General features: G+C 35.1%; 1 protein-coding gene across 5 annotated transcripts in view; it reads left to right on the top strand.

Moving 5' to 3' along the window:
- The window catches only part of CCDC102B (coiled-coil domain containing 102B), a 203,578-nt gene that overhangs the window by 15,304 nt on the left and 168,169 nt on the right, over positions 1–20,105 (top strand). For all 5 annotated transcript variants that reach the window (XR_016021211.1, XM_088798037.1, XM_088798036.1 and 2 more), the window contains exons 2-3: positions 13,835–14,456; positions 16,862–17,082. Coding sequence is in view for 4 of the 5 variants with exons in the window: in XM_088798037.1 (XP_088654163.1) it covers positions 13,851–14,456; positions 16,862–17,082 (827 nt within the window). In the remaining variant the exon portion in view is untranslated. The remainder of the gene's footprint in view (positions 1–13,834; positions 14,457–16,861; positions 17,083–20,105) is intronic.

The raw sequence follows: 20,105 nt of genomic DNA on the forward strand, positions 1-20,105 counted from the left end.
TTTAGGAACATGAATCTGTACCCCATTCTCATTTTCTCATTTTAAGTCGATAAAGGCATTGTTGCATGTCAATTTCTATTTCCTGTTAACGATTACTATTTCAAAAGGCTAAAACATACTAATGGAAACCCAGGATATTTCTGCCTTGTTGGTCTTTGATTTCCTAAATATCAGCAGAAACTGTAAATGCATTTTTCTGACGATTCACATTTTTGGTGAAGACTGCAGTCTTGTAGCTATTTTAAAGTCATCTGTAAAGAATCTTTTCTCTGTTGTCAAACTAAGCGCAACAATTTATTGGAGTGGTTAATAAACTGAAGCTGTCTATGGACGCTATAGTTGTATGTGGACTTCAGTTAGTTTAAGTACAATGGACAAAAAAAGGATAAAGGGTAATTTTGTTCATTTGTGGCTATCAACGTGATCATATACCTCATTTGCTCGGTTTGCGACGGTTTCCTCCCTTTCTGGGTTGGTTACATAATGTTCTTCCTATAAACTAATGGCACGGGGGTATCTCTTGTGATAACTTTCAAAAAGACCAGCCCATTTTATTTATGTCAACATGTCTAAATTAAATAATAAATATAATATTTCTTATATTCATTCCCTTGAATACAGCATATTTTCAGTGCCAAGGACCCTTTATATTTTGATATTATCTGAAGAAACACCATCAAATTAATTTACTCTTAATCCTCTGATTGGCATTTGGATTGAGATTTACTGGCTCCTGTTTCCTCGTTTTATAGCCTTTACTTTTCCCATTGATCCTGATTTCAATTGGTAAATTTTAATATTTCATTTCTTAAGTACATGTACATTTGTGTAAAGTTACACAAAATCGTAATGGATGACAATAATCGATCATTTGAGAAGGTGATTTTAGTAATCATATTTTGTGTTACTGCATTGCTGCATAACAAATTCTGCCAAAATGTAGTGGCTTAAAACAGCACTTATTATCTCAGAGTTTCTCAGGTAGGAATCATATGTCCTCTGGCCACAGGTCTCTTAAAGGGCTGCAATTAAAGTGTCAGCCAGGGCTGCAGTGGGCTTTGGGCTGCACTTGGGGTGGCCCACTGCCGAGCTCTCTCACATGCTCCTGGGCAAGATGTAACTTCCCACGAGCTGTTGGCCAGAGGCCTCCCTCAGTTCCTTGTCACGCAAACCTCTCCAGAGGAAAGCTCGTTGACACGGCTCTTGGTTTCATCAGAGTAACCAAGAGAAGGCGCAATAGAGAGAGTGCTAGCAAGATGGAAGTCTCATTCTTTCATAAGCTAATTTCAGTCACTTTTGCAAAATCTGATAGTTTTGAGGTTGATACCAAAAAAAGGAATTCACCATTGAGACGGCAAAGGACTTGAGCATAAAAATGCCCCAATTTGGTGCATAATTTTTCAATCTCCCCTGCTTTTAGGTGCCCATATACTATGAAGTACTTACTAGTCAAAAGCATAATCATTTGAAAAAGATTGCTATAGTTTAGGCGAGCAAAGATAGGTCAAAGTATGAGAGAACTACTGTTTTAAAATATATACCTTTCTTATTTTGCATTTTTCTCTTGGTTTCTCACTTTTCCTGGCTCCAGAATGCAAAAACTAATACAAACCTCTTTACTCTCTAATATGTAGATTCAGTATTATTTATTACAAAAGTGCATAGTAAACATTGATATTTTAATTGTTAGGGTACAGATATTTTAAAATAGTAGGAGAGAGGTTCAGTTTACTCAATATTGGAGTGGAAATCTCATTTGTCTTTGGGGTAGTTGAAGTCCCTGACTAACTATTCAAATGTTTTGTGTTACAGAAACTGCAAACGTTTTGTTAAATTCTTTACCCTTAAGGTTTAGACTCAAGAGTAATTTAAAGGAAATTCCATCCATATGTTTATAATTTAATATGTTAAACTGTTTTTTTTAATTTTCTGTATTTGATGTGCAAGAACTCTCTTGAGCTGCTTCTTTCGGGGCTCTTTTAGCGAGAGTAGACTAAGTCACAAACCAAAAGTTTCAGTTTGGAGTTCAACATACATCAATGATGGGTAGGTTCTGACCAATACCAAGAAGTTTTCTCATTTTGACTCCAAATGCCACAAATACAGAGTTGGAGATGACTCGGTGGCATTGAAGGGCACTGAACATCAGCCTGGTTAATGTTAATTCAGAGTCAACAACTTTTCTTCCTCTTAAATTTTACTTTATTTTGGAAGAATTGTTCGTATTTTTGGTAAATCTATAAAATTTCCTTATCTTATTATTTAGTATTTACTGAGAGTAAATTTTCAGTGAACTATTTCAACCACACAACTTACTCTACACCAAATCTGTCAAACAATTTTTAAATCTCTAGTCTTTTAATGTCCAAGTCCTGGTCTTTTTTTTATCACAGCATAAATCATGCTTAATAAGCATGCATGATTTGGATGTAAAAATATAATATTAATGTATAGTAGTTATTATGAATTTATGGTTTTCAGTGAAATGAACGCTTATTGAGGACTTGATATTCTATGGAGACATTTTATATTTTTTGAACCTGAAAAAAGACTTTATAAGCATGTGACATGAACCTTTAAAACAATGGTACATAGAAGTTCATATCCAAAACATATTGAACGTAACTATGATTTCCTCTTAAGTCTTTGTTTGTTCCTATATAATTGTAATGAAAATGGATCAAACAGAAAAGTGATTTGACATAGAGGAATTATTTTTTTCCAAGTACTGCCATCATTCCTATATATACACAAAAGTTTTTCTCAATCTGCTAAATAATATTAAGATCACATACAACTAGGCTGAAAATATATATGTGTGTACTGTGTGTATGTGTGTATATATATTGTGTATATACACACTCGTATATATGTGCATATACAGACACATGTATATGTGTGTGGTATATGTTTTTTGAGGTGACCTGGGCAAGGCACTTTAAGGGTATCAACACCTGATTCCTTAATTTCCTTCTTTTGAACAAGCAGCGTATGTGCATGGAGGAGAGCTGGGCTCCAAACGAGCATTTTCTGAGGCCAAGCGTGTGAGAACAGGGCGAGGAGCTTTGGTGCCACCGCCTTCTTCTTCGCCCAGTTTCCTGGCCTTGAGGTTTTTCTTTTATAAGAGGCTCTAGAAGGTGGTATTGGCTGCTGAGTTCTGTGGCCTTCTGGATGGTGTTGGGGGTTGAAACTAATTCTTTACCTCAGCCCTCACTTCCTAAGTTAAGTGGCCAGGAGACCACACACTTTGCTGTGATGTGTGGGTCAGGCTGCTGGCACTTATCCTGAATATTTGTGAAACAAAAGATTGGGTAAAGGGGCCATAGCTCTGAACTTGAAGATGAAAGATCTGACTTAAGCCCTGTGTCTGCCACTTAGCAAGTTTTCTGACATTTGTCCAGGCATCCACAGCTACCCAACAGAACTTCTGTAAGCATCATGCAAAATGCACATTAAAAGTACCTTTATAATAGATACATCATGCAGTTGTAAAGAGTTATTACATCTGAACGTTGATGTTTGAAATTCTACTGTTAGCATTTTATCCTCTTAGTTTAAACCTTCAATGCCTCTTAACACTTAAATACTCAGAGCAGGAGAACACCTTGAAATCCAAGGATCTGAGGGAAGAGCGTGCTACTCCCAAGATCCTAAGGTGGGAATGACCCTGTGGAAATTCAGCAGCACTAGAGCAAGAAGGGAAGGGAATAGAAGGAATGGGAGGGTAAGAATCAAGGTCAGGGAAGGAGGCTGGTGCCAGCCCATGTGAAAGTGAGACGGTGGTTAAACATTTTAATGTTATTCTAACTGTAAGAGGGAGGCGTTGATAAGTTTTAATTAGGGAGTTATGTATTCTTATTTAAAAATTTGAAAAGATTCTTTGGCTGCTGTATACCAAATACACAGAGAGAGAAGTATTAGTAGGTATTTCAATAGCGGTGATGTTGACAGGTGTGGTGGCTATTTCTATGGGACAGAGGCAATGGAAGTGGAAAGAAGTGCATGTATCTTGGAAATAATTTGAAGGACTGAGATGATGGCACTTGTTGACTCAATGTGGGTCAGAGAGAAACTGTGTTTTTGACTTGAGTGTTGGATGGATGGTTATGCCATTTACTGTAATGTTAACAATGGGAAAATAAAATTGCAAAGGGCTGGGGATGAAGCGTTCAATTTGGTCAATTTGATGAAGTAGAGGGGGAGATTCCTATCAGAACTCCAAATGGAGATTTGGAAAAACTACTGCCCTATGCGAGTCGAGAGCTCAGGGAGGTTTAAAGGACTAGAGATATGAACTTGGCAGTCAGTGGCAAAGACTTAGTGTCATCAAGCTTCGGAATCTCCAATATTTAGAAAGGAGCAGAGGGGAGAAACAAAGGAGACCAAGAAGCAGGAGGCAGCAGAATAATTGGAAGAGTGTGGTGATAAGGCAAACAAATGTGTTTGAAGAGCAAAGGATTTTCAACTCTTGAATACGGCTGAGGTCAAGTTAGGAGAGGATAAAAAAGGAGCATCTGGTTTGGCAATACCGAGGTCATTCGTGACCTTGGCAAGTGGGATTTCGGTGGAACGGAGTGTCCAGATTTCCAGTGGAACTGGGTTGAGGAGAGAATGGGATGCAAGGAAATGAAAGCAGTGAAAATAAACAACAACGTTAGATAAACTGTGTCTTTTGTCATGGGAGTGGGGAAATGGAACATTACTTGGTGGGGAAGGTGGTAATGACAGTCAGTTGGTATGCTGAAGGGAATGATCCAAGAGAGAGGGAAAATTCATGTGATACCCTGAAACCACCGTTTCACAAAACAATTAATATTCCCATTTTATAGACGATAAAACTTCTTCACATAGTTTAATTAAGTTTCTAAGGTCGCAAGATGGTAAATGAGAAAGCAAGAATTTGAAGTCATATCCATGTGGTTTCAAAGTCCAGTGTCCTTTCACTATGTCACCTGTTGTAGCCTGAATGCTAACCCGGAGAGAGGCTCACATGCTAATCTCTGGAACCCGTAACACGTTTCTGTGTACAGTAAAAGAGATTTTGCAGGTGTGATTAAGCTTAGCATTTTGAGATGGGAGAGGACCCTGGATTATCCGGGAGGGTCCACTGTCATCACAAGAGACCTTACGGAGAACGAGAGGCAGATCAGTGTTAGCAGTAGGATGTGTGGTGATGGGAGGAAAGGGTTGGAGTGATGTGGTGAAGGGCTCTTGAGCCAAGGAATGCAGGCGATTTAGAGACCAGATAATGGATTTTCCCCTCAAAGCCTCTAGAAGAAACCAATCCTGCCTACACCTTGATTTTTAGTCCAGAGGGATTTATTTTGGGCTTCTGAGCTTCAGAAATGTCAGATAATACATTTATTATTTTAAGCCATTAAGTTTGTAGTTATTTGCTACAGCAGTGATAGGAAACTAATATACCACCTTGGCCATGTTAATTATGCACAGAATTATCTATTGCCCCTTAGCTCAGGTTAAATTATTTTATCATGGCAGTGTATAATGATTAGACTGAATAAATAAATTAAATACTAACTTCTATATTTAAAATATTGCTTTTCTTGACCATCAAGATGAGGATGACATTCTTACACAATTTCTTGGGGAGGTATTTTTGAAACTTCTGAAGATGACTGTGGCAAATATTTTGGGTCCTAGGCCCTCAGTAGCCCTTGACAAAGAATAGCTGCAAATCTAAGGGCTTCCAAGTAGCCTCTTGAACTCCAGGGGCTGTAGGCTCCTTAAATCTGGCCTTTCTCTTGCCCAGGAAAACACCTATCTTGCCCCATCGTTTCTAGATTTTCTCTATCACATTTGATGAACCAGAAATCTTGTGATTTGGGGTGGTTGGGCCTTTTATAGAGTTTTCTTTGATTCATAATTCAAAAGGGTGAATTTTAATCTCTGCCACCAAGGTGGTCATAGCTCTTTATACTGATAATTAAATTCCAGATCATATATAATAAATAAAACTTAAACAATATCAACTCATACATACTTTATATGAATATCACTCTGCTTCAGCAAGTAGGGTGAATGAAAGCTGCATAAGTATGGCTCACAAAAGTCTAAATACATTGTAAACTGCTGCTTCTGATTCCAATTTTTTCTGTTAGTTTTTTGATGGGGGATACATTTTAGCCAATTTGGATTATTAATGTAAATAATGTACTACTGGGAAAGTGAATTTTTTGTTGTTGTTAAAAAATTTTATAACTGCTTTTCGAAAGTCAATATGGCAACCATTTGGGCTGTGTTCTCCAAACTTAATTAGTAAGCCTGTGAAAACTTTCCAGAGACCTAACATAAAGTAGTTTGGAAGCTTTGCACATTCCATCAGATGGGTGTGAGAAAATATTACTGAACCATACTGACATAAAAGGACTTTCTCTTGTTCAGTACAAAGTATAACCAGATCTGGGAAGAATTCTTTAAGAGCAAGTGTGAGTAGGGTACATAGCTTAGGAATTCTGCTGAGGAAATGCATAGGGAAATTGGGATAGTTTGTGATTTTGTTCACTGAAACTCTGAAATGAACATAAATATTGAAAAATGTTGATGAATTTGATATTAAGTAAAATCTGTAATTTTAACAAATAACTTTAAAAAAAATGCATACCCCCTCTCAGCACCACCTGGTTTGTAGTGGAGCTGAAATAGGAATTGTTTCATAGAGTCATTTGCTCTCATATTGTAAATTAAAGATAATTGTAACTTCGATTTATTGGCTATGTGCTCTTGACTTTATTTTAATATCTTTTTAACAAATATCTATGGGAACAGTTACACTGTCCTCTATATTATTTAAATTCTATAAAATTATAGAAAATTATTTTTATACCCATTGGACAATTAAATTCACGAACTCACCCTAGAAAAAGTGCTTCATACCACATTGCTGAATATCACTGTCACCTTCTAAGTACTCTGCTTAGGAAGCTATGCACTGATGCCAGCGCCAAGTCGACCCTGCAAAGCAATTTTGGAACTCTTTTCTGGAATGGCCGTCAGAGCTGTCATTGTATCACCCTTCATGTCTTAAATGTCTTCAGAATGTCTTCCTTTCAATATTTCCTTTATCTTCAGGTAAAGAAAGAACTCACTGGGGGCCAGATCAGGTGAGTAGGGAGGCTGTTCCAATACAGTTATTTGTATACTGGCTAAAAACTCCCTTGCAGACAGTGCTGTGTGAGCTGGTGCATTGTTGTGATGCAAGAGCCACAAATTGTTGGCGAAAAGTTCAGATTGTTTTCGTCTCACTTTTTCACACAGCCTTTTCAACACTTCCAAATAATAAAATTGGTTATCTGTTTATCCAGTTGGTTCAGATTCATAATGAATAATCCCTGTGATATCAAGGTCACCTGTCCAACTTTGAAAAGTGGTGGGATCTTTGACATGACCAGGTTTTCACAGTGTTCTTTCCAATAAAATATGCATTCTGTTCGCCACCTGGAATAGTAGCAAGATTATTTTATATGAAAATAAGATTTGATGGGGCCCTATAATTCCACCACAGCTAATACTAATTTCACTTTTGGCTCAAGGTCTCAACGAATGTTTTGGCTTATTTATTTGGCATTATTAAATTGGATTAAATTGCATTGGAATATTGCAATAGTTTTTGGTTTGTTAACTGAAACTTTGAAATAAACATAAATATTAAGGAATGCTCAGGAATTGAACAAATGTCAGGCTTCCAAACAAATAGGTATTAAGTAGCATAGAATATATATAGATATAGATATAGCTATATAGATATATATATATAAACGTATATCATGTTTCCCCCAAAATAAGACCTAGCCGGATAATCAGCTCTAATGTGTCTTTTGGAACAAAAGTTAATATAAGACCCAGTCTTATTTTACTATAATCTAAGACCCGGTCTTATATAATATAAGACCGGGTCTTATGTAATTTAATTACTATAATATAATATAATATAATATAATATAATATAATATAATATAATATAATATAATATAATACTGGGTGTAATATAATATAAAAGTCTGTGTCTTAAATAATATAATATAATATATGACTGGGTTGTATATTAATTTTTGCTGCAAAATATGCATTAGAGCTGATGGTCTGGCTAGGTCTTATTTTCGGGGAAACACAGTGTGTGTGTGTGTGTGTGTGTGTGTGTGTGTGTATACACACACACACACATATATATATGGAAGAAATATACTTAAGCTGTGAACTCAGATATTAGATAAACTGCCATTATATCTTAATATTTGTTCACTGAATGAGACATTTGAGGAATATTTTTAGGCAGAATTTTCTTGAACCTATTGGCAGCCCCAAGAACTCCACAAGAGTAGTTAAATTATGTTATATCCTCCAAGAAATTCTAGATTATCTGAACCTAAATTTGTACTTGGCAGGAAAAGCACTCTAACAGCTTCAAGATGATCGGCCTGCCAAAGAAGAGAAATTTTATTTTTCCAAGGCTCATTACAAATTATACATTGGCACTTTATAAAATGGATTGTGGATTGTGGATTGTGGATTTTGGATCTTTCTTTATTCCTTTATTCATATTCCAAAGAAGTATGATGAATCGCTTTATACCTCTGACCTATAAGGTAGATTTTTCTTCTTCAAACACACAGAAAATGTTGCTATTGTCTGAGAATGGAGCAGTAATATCAAGATATGATTTGGAGATAGTATTCTGAAACAGTTTATTTTAAAAGAAATGAAGTTAATTTTTATCATTGAGTATTAACTAAGAAAAATCTTTTTCTCAAATAACGTTTTACTTACTGAAAACCTAAACTACAGAAAAGACATTACATTGATTTGAAACAGTAATACACAGCTTCAACTATACTAGGTAAGAGTAAGAGGTTAAAGAGATAGGAAGCAGTGAAGAGTCAGCTAAAAATAGGCAGGATTTATCATCTGAAATCCATGCCAATTCTTTAAAGTAAAGATAATTTCTATCTGATCAGATAACACAATTGATAATTTAGTAATGATTCTTTCAAACAAATATATTTGGTTTTAAATGTTTGCATTTATGCTTGTCTGATACTACAGTGCTTTTGGAAAATGAAGTATCTAAGCTTTAAGATACAGGCAACATGTACAAATTTATTTTACATTATTTAGTTGCCTTCTTTGTGCAAGTATTTCCTGCCTCTGTATGATTCAAATTTCTCACATTCACAGTAACAAATGTAGACTCTAACTCTTTGTATCATTTGCCAAAGTGTATGTATTTTTAAATATAGTACTTAACCATGGGCAAAACTGGAACTATATAGAAATGAGGTCATATAGCCATTCACTAGAATGGTTTCACCTACATCACTGTCACAACTGCAGTTTTCACTTTTAATAGTTCATGTTTTCTTACAAAGCATCCCTAAAAATACATTATTTTTTTCTGTTTTAGACCCATACAAAATGTATGGTTTTATACCAATCCTTTATCCATGCTTGACAGGCCACATTTTAAAATACAATATGATGTTTTACTTTCCTGAATATTAAAAATTGATCCTTCCCCCCACCCCTTTTTATCAGAGTGGATGGTGTCATATCTGTAGTAACAGCTGTTCCTTAGCATTATGTTTTGAATCTGTATTCATTTATTTTCTCCTTGCTTATGGCTTTTATTAACATTATTGTGTATGTTCTAGAGGTCCTGCACTTCTTAGGAGAAAAAAAAAATCTAAAAAGAGTTTCATTTAGAATTAATTTCATATAAGTTAATGGAAAGCAATGACTATAAACAATAAAACAAAAATCCCTTTCGTCCTTATTTTATTTTTCCCTGATAGTGTAACTTTTGCCAAAAATGCTTTTATTTCTGGTCCACTTTATTCTTCAGATAATATACATAAGCCTCACTTCTGAGAAACTTCTGTAACTAACTCTATAGGTATGTGTTGAATCAAAATACACTGATTATTTCTTTCAAAGACAATTGAAATTGATGATTGTTCATTTGATTTATTGCTTTTGGTTAGTAACAAGGTCCCAGGATAGCAGAAGCCATGTTCACTGTCACAGAGGAGGCCAAAGTTGGATTTTCTGCTCAGATGTAGGGCCTCTAAGCGATGGAGGAGAGTCAGGGATAGGTCCCACTGGCTCGGCCTGAAGGAGGTGGAGCCGGGGGAGTGGGTGTGCGGAGAGAAAAGACGGTGCTACCGCACAGCGGTGAAGCTGCATGAGGGATATTGCTGAGGCGAGGTTTGTGTCCGCAGTAGACCCAACAGGGTGGTGGACGCATGTGGCATTGGGGCAGCATGGCAGAGAGGTGTTTAGAGGGATGGACAAGCCCCAGACTTAGCAGTTCCTTAAGCTGTGATGAGGAGATTGAATTCACTCAAAGCACAATGTCAGGGCCATTTGACTAACTGTAGTGTGATTTATTGGGAGATAGTTGAGCATAAAAATATTCAGAATGGAAGTCTGCCAAATATATTTATGAAATAGTCTAAAAGATGATCTCCCTATAGTGAAAACACATAGGTTGAAGCTATAGATTTTTGATATGGTGAGGCAGTGGCTCTGTTTTCAAATGTCCTTCATTCCCAAAATGGGTCGGGCCCTTTGAAGACTGTGTATGACTCACGCTGCTTCCATTAGAACCCTCAGCCCTAGGTCCTCATCTCTTGGATGGAGACAATAGCACTGAGTGCTTCACTGAATAACGTTAATATGATATAAAATGGAGATGGCACTTTTATTAAATGAAATTCAGAACTTTTTTGTAAATTTCGTTTCTCTAGTGCTTTCCCTGTTTTTTTTTTAAGTATACCACCATTTCTCTTTCAAAAGAGAGAAAAGAAACTGAAAAAAATTAATACAATATGCCAAGGTGATATATTAGTGACTTGTATAGGACTGAGGAAAACTGTCACCGTGCCTAAGAGACAGCATGGGCCAGCCAGTCTGCAGCCCGTCTCTTTTTATAAATAAGGATAGAGTCAAAGGCAGTTTGTGTAGAATTTGTCCAGTATCATCTGTTTAGAAAGTGGCTCAGACAGAACTTGAACCTATAGAGTCGGGGGCCCACTGTCTTACACATTAACCTCCTGTTTAGTGAGAAACAGTATGGTTAGTAATATTACCTATACATGTGTAGCTATCAATTTTTTTTTTTATTTGGTTATGTACTATGTTCAAAAGTACTTGGTGTAATCATGGTCTCCTGACTGTATGAACATATTTTAAAAGCTTCCCTGAGGTGTGATTGATACAGAACCCTTCATGTATTTAATGTATACAATTTGATAAGTTTGGACATAAGCATGTACCCATGAAACCGGCACTGTAATCAAGGTGATAAACATATCCATCACCCCCTAGAGTGTCCTCATGGTCCCTCCTCCATTTTTTTTGGTGAGAACAATGCAGAAATTAGATCAAGAAACTAAAGAGTCAATAGCATTAAAATATTTCTTCATACATCAAAGGCTTTGTGCTACAACCAGTGACAAATACTTCTACAGTCATCTAAAATAAAACATGAAGTGTACACATGTATGTATAGGGAAAACTAATGATGTAATAAATACACATGAGGATTAAATATCCTGTTATACTTGCTTGAGAAACACTTTAGAATAGGAAATACTATTCAAGTTCAAGGACTGAATGATTAAACCTAACTCCATTTTGTTTAGTCAGATGTGAAAAAATACATAGTTAATTGGTAGGCAAGATCTCAATGTACCAGAATCCAATTATATAGTCTTCAAAACACTAGTGAAATAAAAGTTAATGAGACATTTTAAAAGACATTACAATTTTATGGTACTGATTTATTTTGAAAAATAGCAAGGATAAATGTAAATTTAATATGCTGAAATAAATTTTCTGTCTTCATTTTGGAATTTCAACTAAAAAGAATGATTCATTAAATAGTGAATAATGAATATGTATATAAACATATATATAATAATTGGTGTGTTTTTAATTAAAAGTTCCTTTTGTTCTTTTCTTTTTTAATATTGGTCTTGGTTTACTAATTATCCAAGAAATGTAGTTGGTTATATTCTCATTGCCCTCTAAATTACGGTAAATGAAGGGAACAATCGCTCCAAATCAGCATTAGTTAAGATATGATTGAACATATACCAATGCTAACAAAAGTAATTACAACCATGAACCCATACTATTGTAATAAGTATTACAGTGAGGAGTGAATTTGTTTGGCACCTCTACAAAACACTTGTTAAAATGTGTTATTTTTTTCTACAACTGAAAGTGATATACATTTAATATTATATAGTCATATTTTTTGCTGAACAGAGACTTATTTTGTAAGTCGGTGGTATAATGAAACCCCTTCAGTTGATTAAATGGATGGTTCACAAAGAGACAGTTTATGATCTGTAACTAGATACAAGCAAATGAAAAAAAATGAGAGGAATTAATGTCATGCACAGAAAATGTTATTTACACCAGGAGATCTTACTTGATAATAAAAATGGGTAACCTTGCAGAAACACAGAATTTATTCATTTTAAGCATTTATTTTAAAGATTCTAATTGCTATATCCTCAATATAGCAGTGTTGCTATACTGAGTAAGTAATAGACATGTGTTTTGATTAAGAAGTGTTTACACTTATCAATTAATTTGTCTTTTGCTATTTTATATTGAAAGCTATTTTTAATTTCTCTACAAAGCTTTGAAATTGCTCAGACTCTGTTCAGTGTTATCTATGCCATGAAGACGCTTCATTTCTAAAAGACAGTTCATCACTTCCTTAGCTGGGCTCTTAGAGCACCTTGTCTGCCCCCTAGGACTTGACACATAATATGTACTGAAGAAAAATGATGAATAAATATAGTTTTATACTGTGAATTATGTATTTTTTCTTATATATGCTTTTCTCATTCTCTGGCCTATAAAATCTTTAAGGACCAGGACCATGTGTTATTCAAAATATTTTACTTTTATAACTTAACATAATGTTAACCATAGTAGGAGTTAATTCATGTATTGTTAATAGTTAGATATCCTTTTGACTACAAGTAACAGAAAACTCAATGACCATCGCTTTAAGTGAATGTAGGTAATTATTCTTATAGAGCAAGGAAATCAGAGGTATTCATTCTAGGTTTCATGTATAACTCAATAATTAAATTCTTTTCATCTTTCTGTCCCACCATTTTAAATGTTACAGGTGGCTGTTACACCCACCTTCTTTCAGAACCATGTCTTTTTTCAGGCAAGAAGAAAGCAGAGGAAAAAGCGGTTTTCATTCTGATGTTTTTAAATTTTTGTAGACTGGAAACTTTCCCAGCAGCCTTTCCCTCACCTTTCATGAGTAGAACCAGGTCATATGCTTCCTTGAGACCAGTGAGTGTTCAATAAAATGTGGAAGTCATCATGAAAGATTTAGACCAATCATGATTGAGTCTCTGGGACTGGGGCAGGGGCTTATCCTCTAAGAGATCAATAGATTCTGCATTCAACCTGAACAAACTGTTCTTTAGTTAACAGGGGAAATGGGGACCATTGAGTTGTGAATGGATGATGTATGTTAAAATAAATATTACATGAATAGAATTAGATTTGTTAAGATGAATTCATCATATCATACGTTATCCACAACTGCATCTTTATATTTTTATTTTGGTTTGTTTGGCAAGATTCAATACGAGCAATTCCTGTTTCCTTGGGGATAATTTCAAATCATAAATTCCTTATATTTTTAGCTATGCTGGAAAAGTAAATATGCACTATTGAAAAGATGCATTGTTCTCATCCACTCTTTTTTTTAAATGCAAGCCTTGCTCTTAGAATTGCACAGAAAATTCAAATATTAATTATGTTTTCTGGTTTTTCTTAGGCCTGAAAAGATAAGTATGAATTTAGATTCCATTTACCGGTTAATTGAGGAAACACAGATCTTCCAGATGCAGCCGTCATCAGTTAAACCACCTTGTGACATGGTAGCGTCTGCCTCATGCCCCCGCGATACCTGTAATTCCTGTTTGCCACTTGGTGGGCTACGGTCACATGCCACTCACAACTACTGTGCTCGCTCAAGCAACGCCACCGAATGGGATATTTGTGAAGAACTTCGCCTGCGGGAACTTGAAGAAGTCAAGGCCCGAGCGGCTCAAATGGAGAAGACCATGCGCTGGTGGTCAGACTGCACTGCCAACTGGAGAGAAAAGTGGAGTAAAGTTCGAGCCGAAAGGAACAGTGCCAGGGAGGAAGGAAGACAACTCAGAATAAAGTTAGAGATGACAATGAAAGAATTGAGTGCACTGAGAAAGAAGCAGAGTTTGCCACGTCAAAAGGAGGTGTCAGAAGCTAGTGTGACCCAGGACCGGAAGCGTCCTGGTTTCATAGAAATGTCCTATGCACAAAGGGATCAATTTCAAGTTGATTCCCAAACATGTGAGTCTATCAGAGAGTGTTTTGTGAAAAGAGAATTTCCTACAAAGGAGAACACAAATAGTAAGGTAAGGAAAAAACCCTCAGAGGAATCCAGAAATTGTGGTTTATTGAAATGCCCTATATAGAGATGGAGAGAAAGGGGAGAATTATAAATCCGGTAGTGACTGTGTTTGCATGTCCTGCCATAACTCAGTACTACCGACTGGGTGGCTTCAGCATCAGGAATTAATTTTCCCACAGTTCTAGAGGCTGGAAGTCTGAGATCAAGGTGTCAGCAGGGTTGGTTTCTTCTGAGGCCTCTCATTGACTTAGAGATGGCCGTCGTCTCCTTGTGTCTTCACAGAGTCTTTTCTCTGTATGTGTCTGTGCCCTAGATTCCTCTTCTTCTAAGTGTTCCGTCGTGAGGCCCATCCTAATCACTTCATTTTAACTAAATGACCTCTTGGAGGACCCTGTCCCCAAATACAGTCACACTCTGAGGTCCTGGAGGAATTTTGAGGGGGCATAGGAATTTTGAGAGGACATAATTTTGAGGGGACAAAATTCAACCCATATTAGTGATCTTAAAAGTATTTTTTAGCAAAAATTAACCCAGCATTTTTTTATGGGAAAAGAAAATATTTGGAGAGATTTCTCTCCATTTATCCTAATTATGTCAGTAATAATGAATTATTGTGTGAGCATTTACTGTGGTTTGGAATTGTGGCGTCACAGTGAATTCCTGTAAAATGGGAACCACAGGCAGATACCTTTAAGCAATGCTTCATACTCTTGGAATTTCTTGGTATACTTAGAATCTTGAAATTCCTGAAAATTCTGCACAACATAAACTTTTAAAATCTTTTATTTAGTCCAGCAGTTCATATAGATATTTATCAATGAATCACTTCCCTTTCTTTAACTTGGTAAATATTATTAACACCCATACTTTGGGAAACTTTTCTCTTTTCACAGGATCAGTTTATATTGTTATTCCATTCTATGTAATTCTATCTCTAAAAACATAAAATTGCTCTAAAATTTTAAGCCTTTGCATGATATATGGAAGTTATGGTAAATATAACCTAAATTTCATTCTAAATGAAAAAATTTTAAAAATTGCAATAATCTAAATTACTTATGCTTATTCAGTCTTCCAGGTTTGTTTAATTTTTTTTTTTTTAAATATGACATCTAGTCTGTTAGTCCCATTGTGTATATGTTTGGGAAAATGCTAAACATTCTCAAAATTCAATTGTATTTATGTATGCATTTCAATGTAGTGATGGAAATGAAGGCATATAGCTTACATAGTTTCTCTGAATGTACAAATTATTTATTATTACAAGTAATAGATACTACATTTGAAAATGTGAAAGATGCTCCACATAAATTTTTCTGAGAAATTATCAATATCTTGTGACTTTATTTGGAATTTCTTTGTATCCTCAGTGTCAAGAACAGATCATACATAGTAGGTATTTATTAAAAGTTTGTTTTTTTAGGAAAGAAACACACTCATAGTTAAAATTCCTTGCGATGGTAGTGAAATAAGTATAGGCTATTGAAGATGTTTCAAGTAGTTGTTTTTATTTTTACCAGTCCCCCTGCCAACTCTAAGACTAATAAAAAAGATACTTATATATGAATGGATTGCCTTATCACAGTATATTCCAAGGATAATAACACATCTTACTTTTTATTTTTCAAAATAATATACATAATAACCCTATTAAATTTTGAGAGAATGAAAAGTCATAGTAGTAACCTAACATCCTTGTACTATTTTTTAAATAAATAAGATTTTATTTGAACTTGGCTTTATCTTATAACCCATAAATTAGGGCAAATTTAAATTATAGACAAATATCTATAGCATGAGGTTGGTGAAGGTTTGGAATTATGATATAAGATTTTGATGCAGTGTGTTGCTCTGATACATGATGTTCATTTATATTAAAATGTCCCATTAAATTTTATTTGAGATTTAGCTAGTGATCTAAAAAATAGTTCAATAAACAAGCCTATTAAAACATTCAAGAATTCCTTGAAAATTCTTTCTATCTGTCCTCCAAAGATGTTTAAAAAAGAACCAGTTGGCTTTACTTTGAAACTCTCAAGTGTCTTGTGACAAAATAAACTTTAAAGAGAAATTCATAAACTCATTAAATAACTCTTTACAGCTGTTCAAGTTTATGTGTGGCTATTTTTAGCTGTCATTAGAAAAAAGAAGACTTAAAGTTAAAGCAGACTTTTTGAGAAATGAACTTTATTATAATAAGGTAGAACATAGGGATAAAAATGGTTCAAGAATGCAAGTTAAAGTTTGGTCATATGACACTATTAGAGAATGATAAAGAAGTGAAAATAATGAATTTGATCCTGAATCATAACATTTGTTTCTTTTCAAAAATACTGAAATGTTCTTAATGACTTTCCTATTGAGAGATTTAAAAATTCAACAATAATTGTTTTATTCTTTTCCTTTTAGGGAGAAGGTTTGATTCTTGACCCATTAAGATTAAATGAAGAAATGAAACTCAACTTGGATTGTCCTGATTTATTCAAGAACAGTGGTTCTGAAAACTGTGCGATGAAAGCTGGATTAAGACTGCAAGCACTAAATCTGCCTTCAGAGAATGAAGTGCCTGAAATTTCAGCTTTGCAGGTGCAATTGGATGAGTTCCAAAAAATCTTATGCAAAGAAAGAGAGTAAGTGCTAAATCACTGCCTTCACTTAACCAAGTCTGATTTTCAAACTTCTTAAAAGTGTTAAGTCTAGAAAACTGGCCATTTGGTAATGCATTTTATCCATGATTAGTCATTATGTTCTAATACTTAAAACATGAGTTTGATATATACTCACTTTTTTAAATTTTAAAGAGTAATTTATAATTTATTCATTATTATTCTTTTATCATAACCTTTTGTCATCTCCAGTAGATTCGCCTTAATTATATTTGAATTATTAATATAATATGGTTAAAATAGCCAGTGTATTCTCTGTTTTTTACAGTATTATAGACTTCAGTGAGTCAATAAAATGAAAATATGTTAATATTAATAAAGACAAATCACAATTTTGTGAGGTATTGACCATTTTTGGTATCTAGGGAAGAAACACCAGACTTAAGATGAAATAACTTGGCTATTCATGCTGGTTCTGATATATTCCAGCTATATTATATTGGCTTCGCCACGAGTGTGCTATTTTCTCTTTTGTAAAACTATGGATAGCGATGCTTACATTCCAGTTTTCTATTGTTTTGTGACAGAACTTCCCAAACAATGGTTATTGAAACAATAATCCTATGTATCTGTTCATGACTCTTGAGAATGGCTTTGCTATGTGTGGCTTCCAATGGGGTGGGTAGCTCAAAAGCTGTCTGGGGGCTGGAGTCATCTGAAGCCTCACTCACTTCCAAATTTGGCAGCTGATCTTGGCTCTCCTCTTGGGCCTCAGTGGTAACCCCTGCGTGTGGCCTACCCGTGTGGCTTCTTGGCCTCCTCACAGTGTAGTGGCTAGGTGGCAAGTGAACATCTTACAGGTACAGAGAGAAATATATGGTGTTTTAATGATCTTGTCTCAACAGTCACATAGCATCCCTTCTGCTGTGGTGGAGACAGTCTCAAAGGCTGACTTGGGTTCAAGGAAGAGGGGCACCCTCAAAGGGAGGAATGTCAAGGTCATGTTATAATAAGAGCATGTAGGATGGGACCATTGTGGGAGCCATCTTTGGGAAATGCAATCTGCCCTGGCGTCTTCACTGAATTCTTATAAGGATCAAACACAACAATGTCTGGGAAAGTGACCTCTAGTATGAATTACTCAATATGCTTTTTTATTCCTATTTGAGGGAATAGTTATAGAATATTTGATGCACTTTAAAATGTGGTCCCCCAATTTGAAGACATTTTTCTATCTCTTTAGTTATAAGACTCAAAATAGGCACAACAAAAAAAAAGGGAGTATTATATAATATATGTATATATGAATATAATTATATATTATATAATGGCTTCAATTTCCGTGGTTTAAATGGATTGAAACAGTGATCTGTGTGCTCACAAATATTGCACAAATACTATACATTTTTTATCTGCCATTCCTTTTCTGTCAGCCAGAAGTTTTTCATTAGTTCCTCTCAATTTTATTTGTGCCACTCCTTTTTCAGATTCTTTGTCTATACCTCACTATATGAATAGATTGTTATAATACAATCATCTATGCATAGAACAAATATTTATTATTCTACCATCAAGTATAGATTTGCAATAGAGTCAATCAATATTAGTAGCAAAGGGAATAACATTGAATTAATTTTTAGGTCTGGACCCATATGAACAATTAACTTTATCTGGAACTGTAGGTTTCAGTCAAATTCTAAACTCTTGTGTTTTATTTCTTGAAGGAATTAACTTTTTTAGTGGCTGTGGACTTCTCTCAAATCCACACACACAGTTACTTCACTGACATAATGTAATTGGAACAACATGAAATTGTTCTTTCCTAGAGATAAACTCCCCAAGGTGCCTATTTTAATGATATGCACATGTATCCGTATTCTCTCGCTCATACACATGTACACATTCATGTATATGTGACTTCCTTGGAATAAATTAACAACCTCCATAGAAGTAAATTCTCCAGTTGTCAACAACTTCAGTCTAGAAACCGTAGGCCAAGGAGAAGGGGAACAGAGGTCTCTGATTGTATTCGGTCTTCTCATTCTCCGCTTTAAGAAATCATCCCGTGGGTGTTATGTGTCCATGAATCATCATTAGCATGCGATACGCTTGGGGCAATTGTACAGTCTTTTTATATCACCAGAGAATGTTTCCCAAGGATATAGAATATACTGTTACTATAAATCTGTCTAATCATATAAATTCCTCCTCCTGGAATCTCAGCAGTGGGTTGGCTGGGGTTGAGAAGATGTGAATGTGGTTTTTTCTGTGTTCCCAGCCAGTGGGAAAATGCTCTTGACTGGAGCGCTGGAATCAGCCGAGAGAGCTCAGGGCATCACCTCCGCCATTGGCACAGACTGGAACCTCCTCCCCGAATACACTAAACTGTATTACATTATTTGAATCAGAGTGCTGTTCAGGTTTCTGTGTAATTAGCTAGCATCTGCAAGCTCCTCGGGTACTGAGAACTTGTATATTTCTGATCTCTTAGGTAAAGATTTCCCAGGTAGAAAATTTGAGGTGAGGGCGGGAGACCTGACCCTCTCAGAAACTTAGGTGTACCTAAACATTTAAAAACTTTGGCAATATCAAACCTCAAGTAAGGCAGATGATGAGGTGAAATATGTTGATGAACTGTTTTAACATTTAGAATTAGTTCCCAAATTAAACTGTAGATGGTACCTGTATCTCTTAGAAAACGTTTGCTTCCATTTAAGCTGAGCTTCAGTTCTCCCTTTCAGTTTTATTTTCTTAATTTGTTTTATGTGTAAAAAGAGTAGAATGCTTTAATTATTTTGCTTTGCATCATTAAATATTGAATTTTTTCTTAATAAAATGAGATTTAAAAATCTTAGTAAGAGGGTACAGAAAAGTAAAAATGCTTCAAAGATAAGCATTAGTTAAAAATCCATAAGTGTGTGTGTGTGTGTGTTTCTCAAACAATGAACAAATTGGCATGCAAACCTGGTTAATATTATTTAATGTAATATTGTTAAAAATTTGAAAGTAAGGACTACTTTAATAATTTATTTACTGTTACTAATGCA

This window comes from Rhinolophus sinicus, chromosome 4 (assembly GCF_057876585.1).
Source record: "Rhinolophus sinicus isolate RSI-liver-muscle chromosome 4, RSI-T2T, whole genome shotgun sequence".
Lineage (NCBI taxonomy): Eukaryota > Metazoa > Chordata > Mammalia > Chiroptera > Rhinolophidae > Rhinolophus > Rhinolophus sinicus.